This window comes from Pithys albifrons, chromosome 6 (assembly GCF_047495875.1).
Source record: "Pithys albifrons albifrons isolate INPA30051 chromosome 6, PitAlb_v1, whole genome shotgun sequence".
NCBI lineage: Eukaryota > Metazoa > Chordata > Aves > Passeriformes > Thamnophilidae > Pithys > Pithys albifrons.
The window spans coordinates 35929142-35946875 of record NC_092463.1 but is presented as its reverse complement, the minus strand read 5'-3'; the positions used below and the strand labels follow the sequence as shown (position 1 = coordinate 35946875).

The window sequence follows — 17734 nt, the reverse complement described above, 5'->3', positions numbered from 1 at the left end:
GTCAGAGTCATCTGGGAGCAAGGATTGATGCCCAGAAATGTTTTGCAAATACTGTGAAATTATATTTTATTGTGCTGTGAGTCAGTGAATGTTTTACAGCATTACTGGGTAGGGAAATGGTGTTTTTATAATTTAAATAGCTAAGTTTTCAAAGATTTCTTTAGCTACAGCATTCCTAGTTCATTTCATAAAAAACTGTTGAATTCTGAGTCCTGGGGTACACTGAATGAATGCAAGGCACACTTTCCCCCACAGATTCTGGAGGATCTGCCTGTAAAAAGATGTTATGAATACTGAGATATATGGAAAATTCCTCTCAGGAGTAATGATGTTTCTGAGATCTATCACTGCTATTGGTGTCTATGAGTAGAAACTGTATTGCGTTATCTTCTGATACTGTTTGAAGAAGCATTACTGCAATCAGCATTTTTCACTTTTAGATAATGTCACTGTTATTGTTAACATCTTTCACATTTTGCCTTGAACAATTCATAATGCTGAATTGCAGGAGTTTTATTAATATCTATTACTTCATGTAACTTTACAATAAAACGTGACATACATGGACCAGTTGATTTAAATGTTAATGCACTTTTGATAGATGAATAGAGGTTAACATTTCCCTGTGAGAAGATAATTCTGATTTCTAATATTTGTAGATAAATTATCACCATTATTACATTTGCAGCCTAGAAAAGCAATAAATACAAAACTGTTTTTAGAATTTTCAAGTGGTTGCCCCCAGTCAGGGAATAATAAAGTGTTGCCTTTGTGCTTCAGTGACTCATATTATAAATATTGGGTCTCTGAGCCTATGATATGTCTTCAACTTCTACTGTGCTTCTGCTTAGCATCTCCTGTTCATCTATGTGTGTTTAAATCCACAGTGTGGAGCTGTTTGAGACAAAACCACCCGCTGAAACTGTTTGTGCAGATGTTCAAGCTGAGTGGGCTTCTGTGGACTGCAGTTTGTGCAGTCTGAATTAGTTGACTTCAATCTTTCAGCTGACTTGTCTGGTCTTAGAACTTCTGAGTTCACCTTTTGAATCACCACAGTAAACTTTTCATTCTTAATATTTGAGAACTATTTTCCAGATATGTGCAAACAGATAAAATACTTGTTAGTACTTGAGATTTCCCCTCTGTTTCATTTGAAAACACAGTTTATTTGCATTGTTTAATGATGTTAGAATGGTCTAATCTGGCACTTAGGGGAATGGAGGTTATCTATGGAGCCTCGGGACAGAAACACAAGTACAGGCTTACCTGTTTTCACTTCGTGTGTTTAGTTCTGCTCTAAGTCTCCCAACTTCTTCAAGGGTGATGATGGTAACAATATATGATTAATTTTTACTCTATAGAACATTTAATCTTCATTCCCTGTCCAGGATTGTCCTTAGGGAAATATTACTAGTTGTGGTTGCCTTTTATGTTCTTTAATGCAAGTTTCAGTGCATTGCTGTTTTGAGCTGGGCCTAAGACATCACAGGAGCACCAGCTTGCCATGAGATGTAAACAGTTCCTTGTTGTGCATCGTTACCTTGGCTAGATTTGAACCTGGGAGTAGTGGGAAGGATAATTTTAACAAGGAGTTGAAATTTGGGGTTTTAGAAGCTTATGGAGAAAATGAAGGTGGTGTTCAGAAACTGTAGATTGACCACCAGGGCAGACTTGGTTTCACACGGCTGCAGAGTGAAATTCCCTTGTTATCTGACCAGCCCAAGCAATGTGTATATTGCAAAATGACAATGCTGTGGGCAAAAATGCCTTTTTTTGCTCATGGTCACTTTAAGGAACAGAAGTGTTTGTATCTCTTCTGCATTATTCTTAAATTGGTTTCTATTACTTGCATTTTCTGTGTTTTAAAACCTGTTATTAGTCAAACATTCTAATAAAAAAAGGCTTTGTTTTCTCCCAAGACATTGAATAGTAACATTGAAAGGTTATGAACAGTTTTTTCTGGTTTTGTACTCTGGCCTGTAGCCATTCATATTTGCAATCTTCAAAATCATTGCTTTGAACATGGTCTTACACTGAGCCAATTAACCTGATACCTTGGGCCGAGTTTAGTACTCTGCACATGTTCTGCATGCGGTGAAAACTACACTCTTCTGATTTATCCATCAGTTACAATTGGCTCCAGTTTCCACTAGCTGCTGTCCTGCATTGCCAGCCTGGTGTCCATGTGGTCATCTACTGGCATAGTTCATCCATTTTGGAACGTAGTGCAGTTCAGTCTTTCTACAGATTGTGAATTTTAGTACGTACATTAAGTCAGAACATTCTCTACTTGATGTGCTTTTTAATGAAATAACTACTAATGGATGCATAGTTTTGGTTTCTGTTTTCCCCCAAAGGAGGCCTCTGATGTGAACTAAGGATTATTTCCATTTTTTGTAGACAAGAAGTAAAGGTAGGCCCACTTCTGCTTCCATTGAGGGTGTGGAGAGGATTTGGTACGTTTCTGAGAATTTGCACTGGCTTCCTCTCAATCTTTGTACTTTCAGTGTTAGACCCAAGTGCAGGAATGGTTGCGGGAAATACATTCTAGAGAGCTAGAGCTGGCAGAGGGGGGCGCTTCAGGTTAGGATGACTTGCCTGGATCTATTCTGGGACTGGCAGTTTGCCCTTTTACTTTAGGGAACAGTAGAGGCTTCAGTCTTCTGGACTGCCAGATTGCCATATTTCACCAGTCTTCCACTGCATATATTACAGTTCTTTAAAAAGGAAGCCCCAAAACTCTTTTGCGGCAATCACTGCAAACTAAATTAAAATAATTCACCACTTCTCTACTTTTGAAGCTCCTGATGAATAGCTGGAGAGTGTTACAGCAGCAGTCTTGAAGAAAGGGATTGAAAATTTCTATGTTCTTTCTCCAGTAATATGTATCATAACATTTCTACTACATGATCAGTGTTGCCAGCACTAAACATGATGATTTGGTTAATTTAGGGATTTATGATTTAGTAATAATCTGACTTTCACAATTGGTATTGTAGTAGGAATGGCCTTGTCCAACAACGGAGCTGTCTATAACATGGCAAATTACTGGTGCTGCCAGAGAAATAGTTTATTGTTACTTTGTTAACCCAGTGAAGTGGACTGCTTTAGATTATGTAGGAAACTAAAAAAGTGGGGATCTGTTGTAAATCCTGAGTTCTGCTGTTATGAGCCCTCAGTGACCGTCCATTGTAGTTGGTGACAAATAAAAGTATTTCCCATTCTAAGATGTAGTTCAAGGGATCAGTCTGATGCCATCCGTAACTGATTGCATAACATGCTTCCCAATGGAGCAGTGAACAAACAGAATTTGTAAAAGAATGTTATTAAAGAGAATTTTGTGTCATTTTTTTACATAAAATGTTTATTGAGGTTGCTGAGTGTATGTGACAGATGGTGCTCTTATGTCACATCCTATCTTTCGTTTTGTTTTGGAACATGCAAGTCTTCCATGCATGCATAATTGCATTACAACATTGTAGGGGGTTCTTTGTGTACTCACTGAAACATAAAGGATTAATCCAATGTGGTATCTTTACTGGGAGGTTGTGGTAGCAGTGCTGTTAAGCTGTTTGCTTTGGTGTTAAGTGCTGGCTAACTAGCATGGTTTGTAATTTTGGCTTCCTACGTTAAACTTTAGGTGTAAAGGAAAAAGTGAGAAATTACTTCATCTTCTGAAAGCAGTCAAGTAATTAGATGATGTTCACAAAACATTGTTTTTCCTCTGCATTGTGAAGCAAATAAAATTAATAGTTCCTTTACATAAAAGAATGCAAGTATATATGAACTTTCCAGCTTGAGTATCTTTCAGGTGCCAGTGCCTTAATATTTTATGATGTACATTAAGTATCTGTATGATTCTAAAATTGTAATGAAGAAAAATACATATTTTCATTATATGTGGCATTTTTCCCTTTCAATTAACTGGAGAGTGAACTTGAGCTTGACTTCATTAGGATGTTGCCAGCCTAACTTTTTTATTTATGTGGCATCCTGAATAGCTTCTACTGTTGTCTTTATGCCTGGACTAGTGGATGGAATATGCCGGACTTCGCTGTTGCCCTTGGCTTACATTGAAGAGATTTGTCCTTTGGGGTGCTTTTTTACCTGAAGAGTGTTTTGCAAGGAATGTAGAGATTATCTGTTTTACAGAGTGGGGAACTGGAAATGTGTGTGAGACGTACAGAATATGCAAGGCTAACAAGCTGATAATATTTCTGGAAATTTTAACTTGAGTCTTATCCCACTTATAATTATTTTGACTTGTGACACTTCCTGCATCTCTCAGCTGACTATATGGACATGCTGTCTGTTGATTAAGTAAATGTTAAATATGACTGATTCTGGTCTGGTTTTGCAATGAAGTCAGACATCATATTTGATTATTTAGAGCATTGGTCGAGTAAACTTACAGACATACTATTTTATATTTTTTGTGTGAATAATTCTGTGCTTTGCAAAATTATTCAATCATAATTCTAATCTTCCAGCACTGCATTATGTAATATTTGAGCAGCATTTGTACTTCCTTACAGCATCAATGTGCTTTATCTCTGATGCAGCTTAACTGATGTTTCAGCAGAAGATGCATCAACCACTGCAGTATTGGAAATGTAAAGGTGACTGTAGTGGTAATACCTGATAAGGGAAATGTGCCAGTTTGCCAGGCTAGTTATGCTGCTTATGCTGGATGAAGAGCAAAAGGACATCAGGAAACAAGTGGGCTTTTTCCCCTTAATAGTATAAAAGTGGTGTGAGTCAAACTGCAGTGTCAGGCCAAAACCTGTCTGCAGGAACCGAGAGGTGTGTGTGTATGAACTTCTTTATCATGTATTGCTACACATGTAAGGTGCACTGTGTAATGGATGGTTGCTGTCAAACAAGTGATAGAACGTGATGAGAGAAAAGGAGTAGCACATGACTTTGTGCTAGAACTTTCTACTTGAGTTCCCTTAGTTGTGGTGTCCATTACATAGTTTTAAATGATCAAAGCTAAAGAATGTGATATTTCTTTTTTTGTCTTGAAGCACCCTTGTAAGCCATAGGGTACCTTTTCATTATGTTAAATAACAGTCAGGTTATGAGGAACATTCCAGTTGAAAGTGTTCTGCTTGTTTTTATTGCATCTCATAATGGTGTATACTCCATGCAAGTTTATTGTTAGGCAAATTAATTTTTAATTGATGTCACAAGTATTTGCTACTTTCTGCCTGTTTTAACGACTGAACCATTTCTAATGCAGTTGCTTTTACCCTGCCACAGACTCTCTTTGACAACATACTTATATACATAAAGGCAATACATTGTGGTTTGTAACAGCCATAAACTTGTCTATAGCATTTCTGATTTCTGTTTATTAGGACTTAAAGTTTATTCGCTTAACTCATTGGCTGTTAATTAACATAATGCTGGTTAGGACTTAAAGAAGATCAGCTAATGAAAAGTTATGCTGAGGTGTCAGCCATGTTAGAATTCGATTATAGTCTGATCCTTAAGACTTTCAGCATTATGTGTTACCATATCTTCAGCTGACAAATCTTCTGATTTGATTGAATAAATACTGAATAATGTTCAGGTTCTTTTTAATGATTTTGAACACTATTTTCTACTTCCTTTTATTATTTCTTACCAAAATACTGACACGAGGAAGACTTTTTTCCTGTCTTTTTTTCCATTGACTGTTTTGATGAGTCAATATTTGCAAGATCACCATTAATTCTTTGAAACAGTTATGACATAAGTATAGTGCCATGCAGGTTTTGGTCATTTATATTTCTAGTTGCTGGAAGTTAACTTGCTACCTTCTGATGATTTTCTGAAATCAGAGTTCTTTGGCCTTGCAGCTGAATGTGGTGATGGGTTTGGTTTGGGTTTTTTTTCCTTTTGCTCAGGTTCTTAGATCTTCCTCATGCTTCCACCTTCCTTAGACTAGCTGTGAAGCCTTTTGTCTTCCTGTGCATCTGCCTTGAACAGAGAATAGCAGAGAGTCTGTCAGGTCAGAGCAATAGCAATTTTTCCACCAAGGAGCTAGATTTCTAAGATAATTTTCAAGGGTATTTTTCTTTTTTTTTTTTTTTTTTTTGTTTGACAGTACTTGGTCTTTGGTTGGTCTGTTTGTTTTTAGTGGTAAAAATATATAGACAGTTTTGTGATATCACTCTGTCATAGGAAAGAATAATTTAATGATTTCATATGTGGGTATGAAGCCTCCCCCCATTTCTCCCTTCATTATTTTTATTCATAAGCTTCACAGGTGTGAAGGGAATGGCAGGGCAACTAAGAAAGCAATAATAAAAGGGCAGGTGTGCTGGATATAATTTTTTAGCATGTGTGATAATATATTATTGAACTTCAGTTACCATCATGGTCTGTTCAGAAGCTTAATTAGATCTCTTACCCACAGATACCAGAGTAAGTCAATGTGACATTGTTACTTCCCAGTAGAGTTTGAAGATGTATGAGAATAAATCCTGTGGCAGTGAGGTAAAGGTTCCTTTGCTACAGTTATGTCGGGAAACCACATGGGGAGGGAAAGGAAGGGTTAAAAGGAGAGTAAGTCCCTAGAAAGTGTGAATCATGTAGCAGGTGTCTCTAAGAAGGAGGAAATGTGTGAAATCCAGGCCCAGAGCCTGGAAGAAGGCTCCTGCTCCTATACTTGTCTTCCAATATATTATTTTCTTCAGCTCCTGGTGTTTCTGGTGGAAGAATAGTAGGGTCCCTTGGTAAATGATTCGGGTCAGTATGCAAAGTGATCCCTTTCATAATAGTCCTAACACACGTGTTTACATTTTGTTTTCAGCTGTATCTCATTGGAGGATCTTTTGGACTCCGCGAATTTGCTCAAATAAGATATGATGTCCACAACCTACATGGCAAGGTACTTGAAATGGTTTTATTTGCTTTTCATTTCATTTTGCCCACATACTGTTTTCTAAAGAGTTGCTAGGACAAACAAACTTGGTGTGGGGGATTTGCTTTTGTCCGCTGGGGTACAGCTGAGGCTTTCAGGTGGTAGGCAGAGTTGGTAGAATAAAGGGGCTGACATGTTGTTGAGTCCTTTTACTGTCCATGAAAAGAATCAACCTAAGTAATAGAAGCATTTTGTTCCTTTCGTTGATTTTAAGTGGCAGTTCTGAATTCTCAGAAAGAAGTGTAGCAGATCTGGAAGGAGGTTATTACAAAGATACTGTATCCAATTTAGACTAAGAAAACGATATTTTAAAAGGTTCAGTTTTCAAACAGTACTTAACAGTGAGTATATAATGTTAGATGGTTTCCGGGGCTTGACTTTGTGTTGACTGAGAGAAGCAGATACCTTTGACATTGTTCTACATCCTGCTCTTTAAGCTCTGTGAAAGAAACAGGAGCTACTCTTTACCCAGTATGTCAGAATATACTATATAGGAGAAGCCTTCCTTTAAACGATCCTGAAACCTTCTGTCTGAAGGAAATAGCATGTTTACTAGTGCTACTTACACCTCCAAGTGTTAACACTAGTTCCAAATTGCATAGGAAATGATCTGAAAGGAGCATGTTGGTTCAGCAGAAAGTAATTATTGGCTTGATTTCCATAGCTTGGTAATGCACAGGACTGCCTTTGCAAGACAGAAAGACTTTCTGGTCTCAGTGCTGCTGACTTGCAGGTTGCATGAAGCCTTTTTAAAGACTGTATGGTACTTTATATAAAAAAAATTGTGCAGGACTCCAGATGCTGTGGCTTTTTTGTGGGATCCTGAGATGCTGAAAGTTTGGAGACTGCTTTGTTTTGTCTTAGACTCTTGTTGTGGGCCATCTAAATTACTTTAATCATTCCTCATTGATCCTTGTGTTGCATGCCTTACAGACTGTGGCCTTGCCTGCACCATGCGGCCTGCTCCTGCTCAGTCCTGTGTGTGACGTAGCCTGTAGACAGGGGAGAGTAATCTTACAAGTCTTTTCTCCAGCGTTGTCTTTTGGGTAACTATTTTCTATCAGTTCCAGTCTTCTAGGACCGGTTGGAGCCTTTAAGTTTTTCTCCAGCCAGATGAGGAACACAACAGGGACAAGAATTTGCCACTTGTGTTTTGGTCAGTTTTGTGGTCAGATTCATACTCAGTGAATTGCATTTGACTCCATGATCTGCACTGTGACCACAACCTGATGAAAACTCTGTTGTGCTCCTTCGGATCTATGAGGCTCTTTGCCCCAGCATTTGTACTCAAGGCAAACATCACTGAATTAGTCAGTGCTACATGAAAGCTCAGTGGAATCTACCTCACCCTGGAGTTTTTAAACTCTGAAAAGCTAGAAGAGTTCTGCTCTAACTGGTATTGCTTAAGACTGCAGAATTTCTCCTGTGGTTTTTTCTTCTGTTTATTGGCATTTTATTAAGGAGTAGATGAAACTTAAATGAAGATGGTACAGTAGTGGCTGAGAACTAGCAACAGCTCTGGACTTATTTGTAAGTGGACAAATCAAAGCAATGTTTTCCATTAATTTCTGTTTCTATGTTCAAGAAAAGAGCTGAAAGCCTTTCTAATTCATAAATAAGACAGTAAAAGAGATTAGAATGTATTTTAATGGATACACAAATCTATTTTAAGATGTAAATAAAATGCAGGAAAAGAACATGAAGTAATTTAAAAGTGTTGTTAAAATCCTGATGGTCAGAACATCTGGGGTTTTCTGACACTGGTGAAAATGTTTTTGTGTTGGGCTAGAATATGCTTTTCTAATATGACACAATTTGACTGCTGTAGGTCCCTATCAGAACTGGGACAAATGGACAAGTGCTCCTTTCAGGGGCTTGTACAGTTATATGCAAATGGAAATAAACAATAAAATAAACAGGATTTTTTTTTGTTACAGCTGCTCCTCTGGAATAACATGAATATTTAATTAAATAACACTTTCCATCCAAGGAGCTCAAAAGACTTCCACAGAATTTAAATTAATTAAGCTTCATAGTCCTATTGTTTGAAAACCTAGGATTGTTTACATTTTACTGCTGAAAAAAATGGAGGTTGCAAAAATTTAAGCAACCCATCCAAAACTAGTCTGGGATTCATAACACCCAAGTGCCTATCTTTTCTGATTCTGTTTTAAGGATGTGCAAACTCCAGTATGTCCTGTTTTGTAAGTATGACTCCTGAACTTGTTTTCTTGCTAATTCAGCTGCTAAAAAGACAGAACTTAGACAATCCTTTTATGGTAAGTCTGTAATACATTTCAAATGTTAAACTGTGATCCTTTCCCTTGAAGAGTATTTGTCCTTTTACACTCTAACTTCTCATTGTGCTGAGAGGGAAAATGCAATAGTAAGCCAGTTCTCAGTCAGCAGTGATATTTCAAAGGCAGCATTATGGTAGAACTGCTGCTTTATAGTCATGTTTCAGTGACTAAGGGGTTAACTGCCACTTTGTGTTCTTGTGCCTTAATGACTAAAAGCTGCATTACTAATAATGATTGTGTTACTAATGTCGAACTGGTGTTTGAAGAACATTCCCTGATCAAGGAATTAAAATTCAAGAGAAGATCGTGGTTTGCAGTCTTGAGGGAGTATGGTTTGATGGTGATGCATTGGGCTGGGGCTTTAGGCATTAGGGTTGGGAGAGAGACAGAGCCTAGAGCTGTAGATGGAGTGGGGCTGGGAAGAGGCCGCAGAAGGAATTATGTCCCTCTGTTAATTTGGGCTGTATCTCAGACTGTGGCTCAGCCCCTGTATGGGATAGAGAGACAGAGCCTAGAGCTGCAGTTGAAGAGGGGTTATTAGCTTCTCAAGACAAAATACTTCATCCATTTAGTATAACATATTTGGATATAAGACCTTGGATATGCCTCTCACTTGAAAAAGCAAAAAACCATTTTGGCTACACTTCTGTGTTCTCAGGATACCCAGATCAGTCATAAACTCTCAGCATGCTTAATGTCCTACATTTAAAGGAAACTTGCACTGAGGCTCTTACTGATGTAATGCGTGTTTATGCTAGTCAGAAACTAATCGAGGATTTCTCCATTATCTCTTGTTGCCAAAATGTCCATTAATGAAGAATCATTCAGGTAGATAATTGTTTCTTTTCTGGGAAGAATTTATGGAAATCAAAATTGGTTACAGAAAACCAGGTATGCTTACAGGAAAATCATGTAGAATTAACAGAGAAGAAACGAATAGGTTTGTAAAGGCATTGTTCCAAATGTTTTTATTCTCAGTGATAAACTAGACCTTTTCTTTGTTTTATTTCTTGATTGCGTATGTAATTGGAGATGCTTAAGTATTTTTTAAGTAAATGTGACTTGTATTAAATATATAGAAAATGTTTTTTCAACTATATAACAATTAATTATTTTATTTACTCTGTGCCAAGGTGTAGTAGAGACATGTTGGTTCAGATTTAGTTTTGGATATAAGGATATTGGAACATAGGGTATGATCTGTACTGTTGGCTAATAGCTGCTGTGGAGAGTTGAAAGGAAGCAACATATGAACTACCTGGAAAAATCTAGGCTTCCCCCATCAGCAAACTTTTTAGAGTAAGAGAGTTTTTAAGGTCAAAACTGACTGTTGAAGAAGTACTATTGCGAGTCAGGTTCTCAAACTGTTGGGATGGGATAAGACTGAGTTCTTCCTCAGTGCAGCAAAAGCACTTCCAGGAGACATGAAATGTATGTAATTTTGTCAGGAAACAAAACATCAATTAGCCTTTGAAATTGCAAATATTTCCTACTGTGGATTGCCTATGGCAGTGTTATATACTGACCCCTGTAGTGTTTACAAACTGTGTGGATCCTGTTTAGGTTTCTTTTGTGCTATATGAAGTGATTGTACCCCAAAGGTAGAATGCTAAGAAATAATAACAGAGTTTTCTGTCTTATGGAGACAGAAAGTAGAGGTAGTAAAGAGTCAAAATGACAGAATTTCAGTCTTTTCTCTTCCATGAGTGTCACTCTTGAATCAGTTGTTGTACCTTAAGATATGCATGACTGTTGTATGGCATTTCAGGAGTTAAAATCCAGAAGAAAATGAAAATACCTGACCTGTTCTTTCACCATCCTCTATGAGCAACAAAACTGTAAACTCAGAGCATTAAAGGAGTGATGGTGGTAGTTGGAAACATTAGTAAGTGTACTAAGAGTGTAAAGTCTGCTTTATGCAGACCAATTAGATTGTCTTTAAAAAGTCTTTAAAGGGAATGGCAGGATTTTGAGCTCCTTAGCTAATGTTTTTGACTGATTGACTGGCATGTAATTACACATGAAACATTGCTTAAAGACACCTGCAGGATGTTAGTGTTGCCATTGTCATTTCTCATTTATTGCATTTAATTGGTATCTTGAGGTCCTAACTCATGAAATCTTATAACTGTGGGGATCTCAGCTTTCATTTTATAATCCTAAACCTTGGAACTGGGAAGAAGAGCACATATGATATGTAGAGGATTATTCTGGAAACCTTGCTGTTCTTTGAAAAATGAAAGAATGAGGAGTGGAAGAGACAAGAAGACTAATGTGATCACTTAGGATACTCTGACTTTTACTGGTTTACAGTGGTTCTCATGATTGGGCTTGGTAATGATTTAAGTGCATTGACGGGTTGGTTGTACTAATTATTACAGTTTTAGAATGTTGTTAGTTGGTCCCTAGTGTTTAACATCGTGTCTTGAAGCTCGTGAATGGCTGTCAGGAGACCCACAGCAGCATGTGATTTAAATAGCCCCCACTGCTCTCATTGGAAATTTTATTTTCATCTTGCATCTTTTACCTTCTCTACCACAGAGCTCTCCTCTGCCTGTCTTAGTCTGTAAAAGGTAGGTAACTAATGCTGCTCTACTTTACATAGGAAATAGGAAAATTAATTAATTCAAATAAAGGGAGTTATTTAAATTCATATGAGTATTTTAAAAAAGTGTCCTCAGATGAGATCCATTAATTCAAGTGTTCTGGGTCAGGGTGAAATAGCTAGGAAGAAATAGGGACAAAGAATGACCAGTTTCTGTGAGGCCATTGTGACCAGGGGCATATCTGACATTTGCTTCAGAAAGGTCTAGGAAGTCAGTCCAGCATTGTCCCGTTGTTATAAGTGGATAGATGAGAAGTGAGTGGTATCTGCCTATTGGAATGCTTTTGTTCTGCTGTCAAAACATTGCTCTGGTTCATACACGAACCATAGTGTGTTTCAAACAGTTGAGATGGTTGCAACTGCAGGAGCACAGTGTTTAAATGAGGTTAAACATCCACCTAGCAAGGGAATACAGCTGTGAGTGACTGGAGAGGACTGTGCCTCGTTGCTAGCTGGTACATTCATACTGCTGTCCTTATGTAAGATACCTCAGGTATGTCTGCAGCAGTTGCACACATGGGTATGTCCTGAAGTATTGCAACAAAATTTGTCTATTGGTTATTGCTTCTATTTTACCTCCCTATGAACTCCACCTGGTTGAGATATCTGTGCCCCAGAAGAAGCCTGATTTCTTTCTTTGGTTTGTTCTGTTGTTTATTTTTTTTTCCAAAAAACGAAGTGTTATAGAATCAAATGGAATTTAAAAGGTTAGGGTAGTTTTCATGTGGTTTATGAACAGTCTGTCATATTTCTATATCTCCCATCTTTTTTTCCCTTTTAAATAATGTATTTCGTATGAGGTGAATATTTTAAAACAAATTTGTTTAAACCTCTGGATATGTCTGTAGCATTTAAAACTACACAAATAATGCAACTTTTTACCTAGAGTTATGGAATGTCACCAGATTGTCCCCATCACTAAACATGCTGCGAGCTAATAGATAAAGCTGCTTTACTGCAAGCTGACTAGTTTGACTTATTTGAGGACCTGCGTCTGTGTTAGAAACCAGTATTTTTTCTATTTGCAAAGCTATCAAAGATAGTAAGAATTTAACTGACATAGGTCACAGGATGGAAATACTTGGTTTTAATTTTCTTCCACAAACTGTTGAATTGACTGAAAACTGCTCAGCGTTTTTATTACAGTTCTTAGAGGGTAAACATCCATTCTTGAAATCATATTACTCCTTGATGTTCCCAAAGTCTGACCAAAATCTGACCGACTTTATCACTTCAAGGAGTAATCTGTATGGGCCAAGTCATTGTGATTGGACTGGGCTGGCAAAGTCCACGTGGTGTGGTTTGTTCTAATGACAACTAATGGACTTAACGCTACTGCTGCCAGCCCAGGTTGTTCTGTGTGCTCAGTTATCCTCTGTGTTCTGCATGCTTTCTGTTTCATTTTATTCCAAATGGAGTTAGATGGATTTAGCCAACACCCCCTACCAATGCTGAGGGCAATTTAAATTAACACTGTTAATACTCAAAAGACTCTAAATGGGTTATTTGTGTTATTAAAGCTAGGGAAGTGAAATTTCAGTATCTGCTCAGCTAAATCTAAATGTATGTTTGTGGTGTCCACTAAGTCGGCTTTTTGTCTTGCTCATTTTTCCATTGTCTGAAATGCCTACTTTGAGATAGCTATCCAGATAGTCCATAAAGGTGGTTTGAGAGGAAATGCCCCCGTAATAGGCTTCATTAAATATTAAAATAGATGATTGAGAAGTATGTTATTCTCTTTTGATGGATTGAGAAGTAGAGAGATTGTGCTCAACATTTTATTATTACCCTATTGCAGTGAGATGATTACTTTACCTTCCTTACTGTATGAATATATTTATATTAAATTTGACCAATGAATGATAGGGGAGATAAACCTCTATGTAACTTCAAGGTACAGACAAGTTAGATTTTTGGATATGTATTTTGTAGTGGGATTTATTTTCGCTAGGAATGCCTGTCTACAGCTGACTATAGGAAGATACTAAATAGAGACTTTTATGTTCCAAGTCAAAAGTTTAGATGAGTAAAATTAGGTGAGATGAAGCCTGCCCTAAATATTCTTTCCCTAGAGCTTCATTGGCAAACTAGCAGATGGCTTGAAGGGAGAGGAATTCTTATTTAATCTGTTGTTTGTGCCTGAGGTGTTCTTGTATTCTGGAGAATCTGATTTCATAGGAGTTTATATTACAAACATCCTGCTTGATGAGAGTGTGAACTAAATCAGAATATCTTTAGTTGCTGTCTGGTGGAATATTTTGGATGCGAAAGGTCTCCTTTCTAAACCTGTCAGCCAAGGGAATGTGGAATTATTTTAGTGTCTCTCACTGAGTTTGGCAGAATAATTAAGTCTTCTCATCTAGCATTTTAGCATTTATTTATCTATTTATTTATAAATGCATCTTCATGTCTTTAATTGGCTTCAGGAAGCTAATTACACAAGCACAATATCTCAAGGAATTGATGTTGATAATTATTGTTTTCTTTTTATTTTCCTTAAGCAGGTCAGATTGGCCTGAGTCTCAAGTCTAATGACAAACTTCGGCTAATTTCCATGTGTAAGTAGATTTAGTTGATTTTCAAAGACTAAACTCATTAATGAGCTTGGCCCTAGGTCCTCGAAAAATTAAGAAAATAATACACTGACTGTCATTTGGTGCTTAGAGAATGTGAAACACGTACATTTATGAGAGCTCGTAGGAGAAACAAAAAGATCTTTGTCAGTCAATTTTCTTTATGTCACGAAGTACATTTTACTAGATTAAAGCACACCCTGCTTGCTTTCAAGTGTGGCCTGCTCAGTGCAGGGTTTTGGAATTGTATGGTAAGTGAGACAGCTTGGCTGATTCATGGCTAAGGTACCCTTACAGTGTCTTTGTTTCTATTGGCACGGGGGATTTGGAACTTTTTATATCTTTTGACCATGGTTCAGAACTAATCCAGGTAGTAATTTCAGTCCTGCAAAATGAGGCACAGAAATGAAAGGGTATCAAGAGCTTTTCAATCTCTGTATTGTGGTGGTGGTACCAGATGATCAGATGTCAGTTTTCTTTCTTTTTTTTGTTTAGTCCAGAGGGATTATATGGAAATGAGCTCTTTATCCTTGCTACTCTTGAAGATTTTGAGGTTCAGCTGCTCTAGTGTTCAGTTCATGTTTTTGCATTGATTTCAGCAAAAACTAACCCATTTTACTTGAGCTCAAATGACTTCTCCCCTTTGTCTGTGAAGAGTTGATTATTGAATTTGCTATGATACCACTCAAAGGTGTATGTTTTCATTTTTCAGACATGCTTTCTGTTTAGCATATAAACCACCATTTTTCTGTAGAAGGCAAACAGATTCAGTCTTGGATTCAGTCAGATTTTTGTTGCCTGATTCTGAGGCTGACACTGTGTATACCTTTGGGTGGTTTCTAGTGATTGGATCCACCTAGATCCACTTCTTACTGTCACCACAAACTTCTTAGCGCACTGTAGGACAACTTGGAGTTAAGGAATTGACTGTATGTGCTCTTTCATACCATCCTGTATGAAGTTGAAAAAAATGAGACTGAGGCCATCTAGCCCGTTCTGATGAAACCAGGGAAACCTGTCAGTAGCAAAAGATCTCTATTAATAACCTGAAACAGGTTTGGACTCTCAAAATCACAATAGTTGGGACAGTCTCATTAAATCAGGATGTGATGATGTTATTAATACAGATTATTTTGGTAATCTGTTTGTTCACTGATGAAGGATTAAGGCTGTACTAGTTTTTAACTTTGCAATATCTGGTTTTTAAATGAACCTTGACTTTCAATCTTGTAATAGTGTGCCGGCATAATTTTTGGCAATAAATATGAACATGTATTGTTAATGGTACTAAGTTTGCCTAGAGACCATAACAATATTCAGGGTTTCCATTGGTAAGTGTTTCACTGAATCCCTGTGAAGCTTTTTTAATGAGTTTGAGATCTAATGAAGAAAAGCCCTTTCCTATCAGTTTCCCTGCATGCAGTGGTTACAACTACTGTAGAAATCACAGGGGTTTTTGCCATCTGTGCTGGGATGTCATGCTCTATTCTCTGTGAGGATGAATTAATAATAATAATCAAAAATGTCATGCCTCTAAGAGGCAGAGAGGTGTTGTGCCTTTTATAAAGATTGGGAAAACTGACTTAAAGTTTTATGAGCTTAATAGCTGACTAGATCCCAGAGTTTTCATTCTTAAAAACTTTCATTCTGCAACTACCTGGATGTGTATTGCTTTTGGACTGAAAGTCCTTTGTGTACCTAAGTTTCTGCATTTGGCCAAGCTCTCTAGTACGATGGTGTTCATGGTGCTGCATAGCTTGGCATCTGTTAAATACACAGAGAGTCTTTTAGGCCCCCTGAAATGAGTGTTCCTCAATTTGTGTTAGCTGGGATGTGAGTGTTGCCGAGTGAGCTGTTGAGTACAACTTGTAAGACTTGTTCTTTTTCTTTAAAACAAACAAACAAAACTTGGTCCACCTCACTCTGAGATGGCTGAAGACGATCAGTCCTAAATGGTGGATATACATTGTCCAGGATTTCCAAGCATCAAGCAGCCACATTAGAGCTACCACCTGACTATGTTGCCCAGCATCTGGAAATTGCAGGCAAATGGCCAAATTTGTCCTCTTTGGTTTTTTTTCCTTTTTCCAGGGCAGAATTTTGAGGAGGGTAGGAGGAGTGCAGGGAGGAAGTAGGGATTTGTCTGGAGAAATCTGAATATCTGGCAGCTTTACCTCAGATTATTGAGCTTCTCTGTGATGAAACACAAAATAGAGTTCAAGTATTGAGTTGCATGTTTTAAAAAGAAGCCGGTTTCCCCCTTTTTAATTCTTTATGGTGTTTCTGTTGTCAAGATCAGATTCAGATGAAGAGAAGGGTATTAACTGGAGAAACTCATTCTGATGCCATTGCAAGTGGAACTAATTTCAGTCTATAAAATGTTGATAGCTTTCAGATATTTACATTTTATATACTACCAAGAATTCTGTTTGGTTTATTTAAATCCTGTCACATTGCCACAATTAATTTAGTGGTATTTGTGCCTTGCAGTTGAAGTGGTTACAAGTGTGTAACTTTGCTTCAAGCAGCTTTTAGCCGAAACATGATTTAATATCCACTACCATTTTTACCATGAAAGTGTTGGAAAACCTTTTGCCCAGACCATTCTAAGTGCAATCTTTGTCTAAATGTACCTTCCCTTTCTTCTCCCTTATGTTTTGAGGCTTAAAAGACTCAAATCAACTGGTGCTGTTGCAAACTACAGTTATGGGGCAGTCTGAAAAAGCCGAGTCCAAACTCGTATGGGAGGGGTGAAAGGCTCTCTTCAGACATCTGTCACTACCGAATGCATTTCTAGGTTTGCTTGTCATTCAGTAGGTGATGCATTTTCCCCAGAGTTGGCACTGAACCTCCTGTATGTTGAATCAAGCAGTGCTTAACTGCTTTTTTTTGATGAGGCATAAAATGGAAACTTTGCCTTTAGAATGTTAATGAGTTCTGAAATGAATGTTGGAGCTGGTACCATATCATGTCTTGCCCCCTGGAACGCAGCTCAAGGAGGGTGGATGGTGTCTGGTGTTGGATGTTGTCCCTGTGTGAGATGGGCAGCTGTGGGGTCAGGACATTCCCACACACTTCCAAACAGCCTCTCCACTTCTGCACTGTCAAACAGTGTGTGCTGCCATAAAACCTATCGAGCACGAGCTCTGGGATAATTCAGAGTAGGGGCTAATTAGGTGTTCCCAGAGGAACCTTTCTTTCTTCACTGATTACAGGGAGAATGTAGGATATAAGCTTTCTGCCTACTGCATTGAGAAGAGAGGTGACTTGTCTTTTAGTACCTAAAATGTATGAATTGAAATATTTTGCCTTCATAATTCCCACTGATTTTAGTAGAATTGTTTTG

The 17734-nt window shown here is 37.7% G+C and overlaps 1 protein-coding gene across 5 annotated transcripts in view; it reads left to right on the top strand.

Annotated features, from left to right (window-relative positions):
- The window catches only part of COX16 (cytochrome c oxidase assembly factor COX16), a 45946-nt gene that overhangs the window by 4888 nt on the left and 23324 nt on the right, over window positions 1-17734 (top strand). For all 5 annotated transcript variants that reach the window (XM_071558204.1, XM_071558209.1, XM_071558207.1 and 2 more), the window contains exon 2: window positions 6800-6877. In XM_071558204.1, the coding sequence (XP_071414305.1) occupies window positions 6800-6877 (78 nt within the window). The remainder of the gene's footprint in view (window positions 1-6799; window positions 6878-17734) is intronic.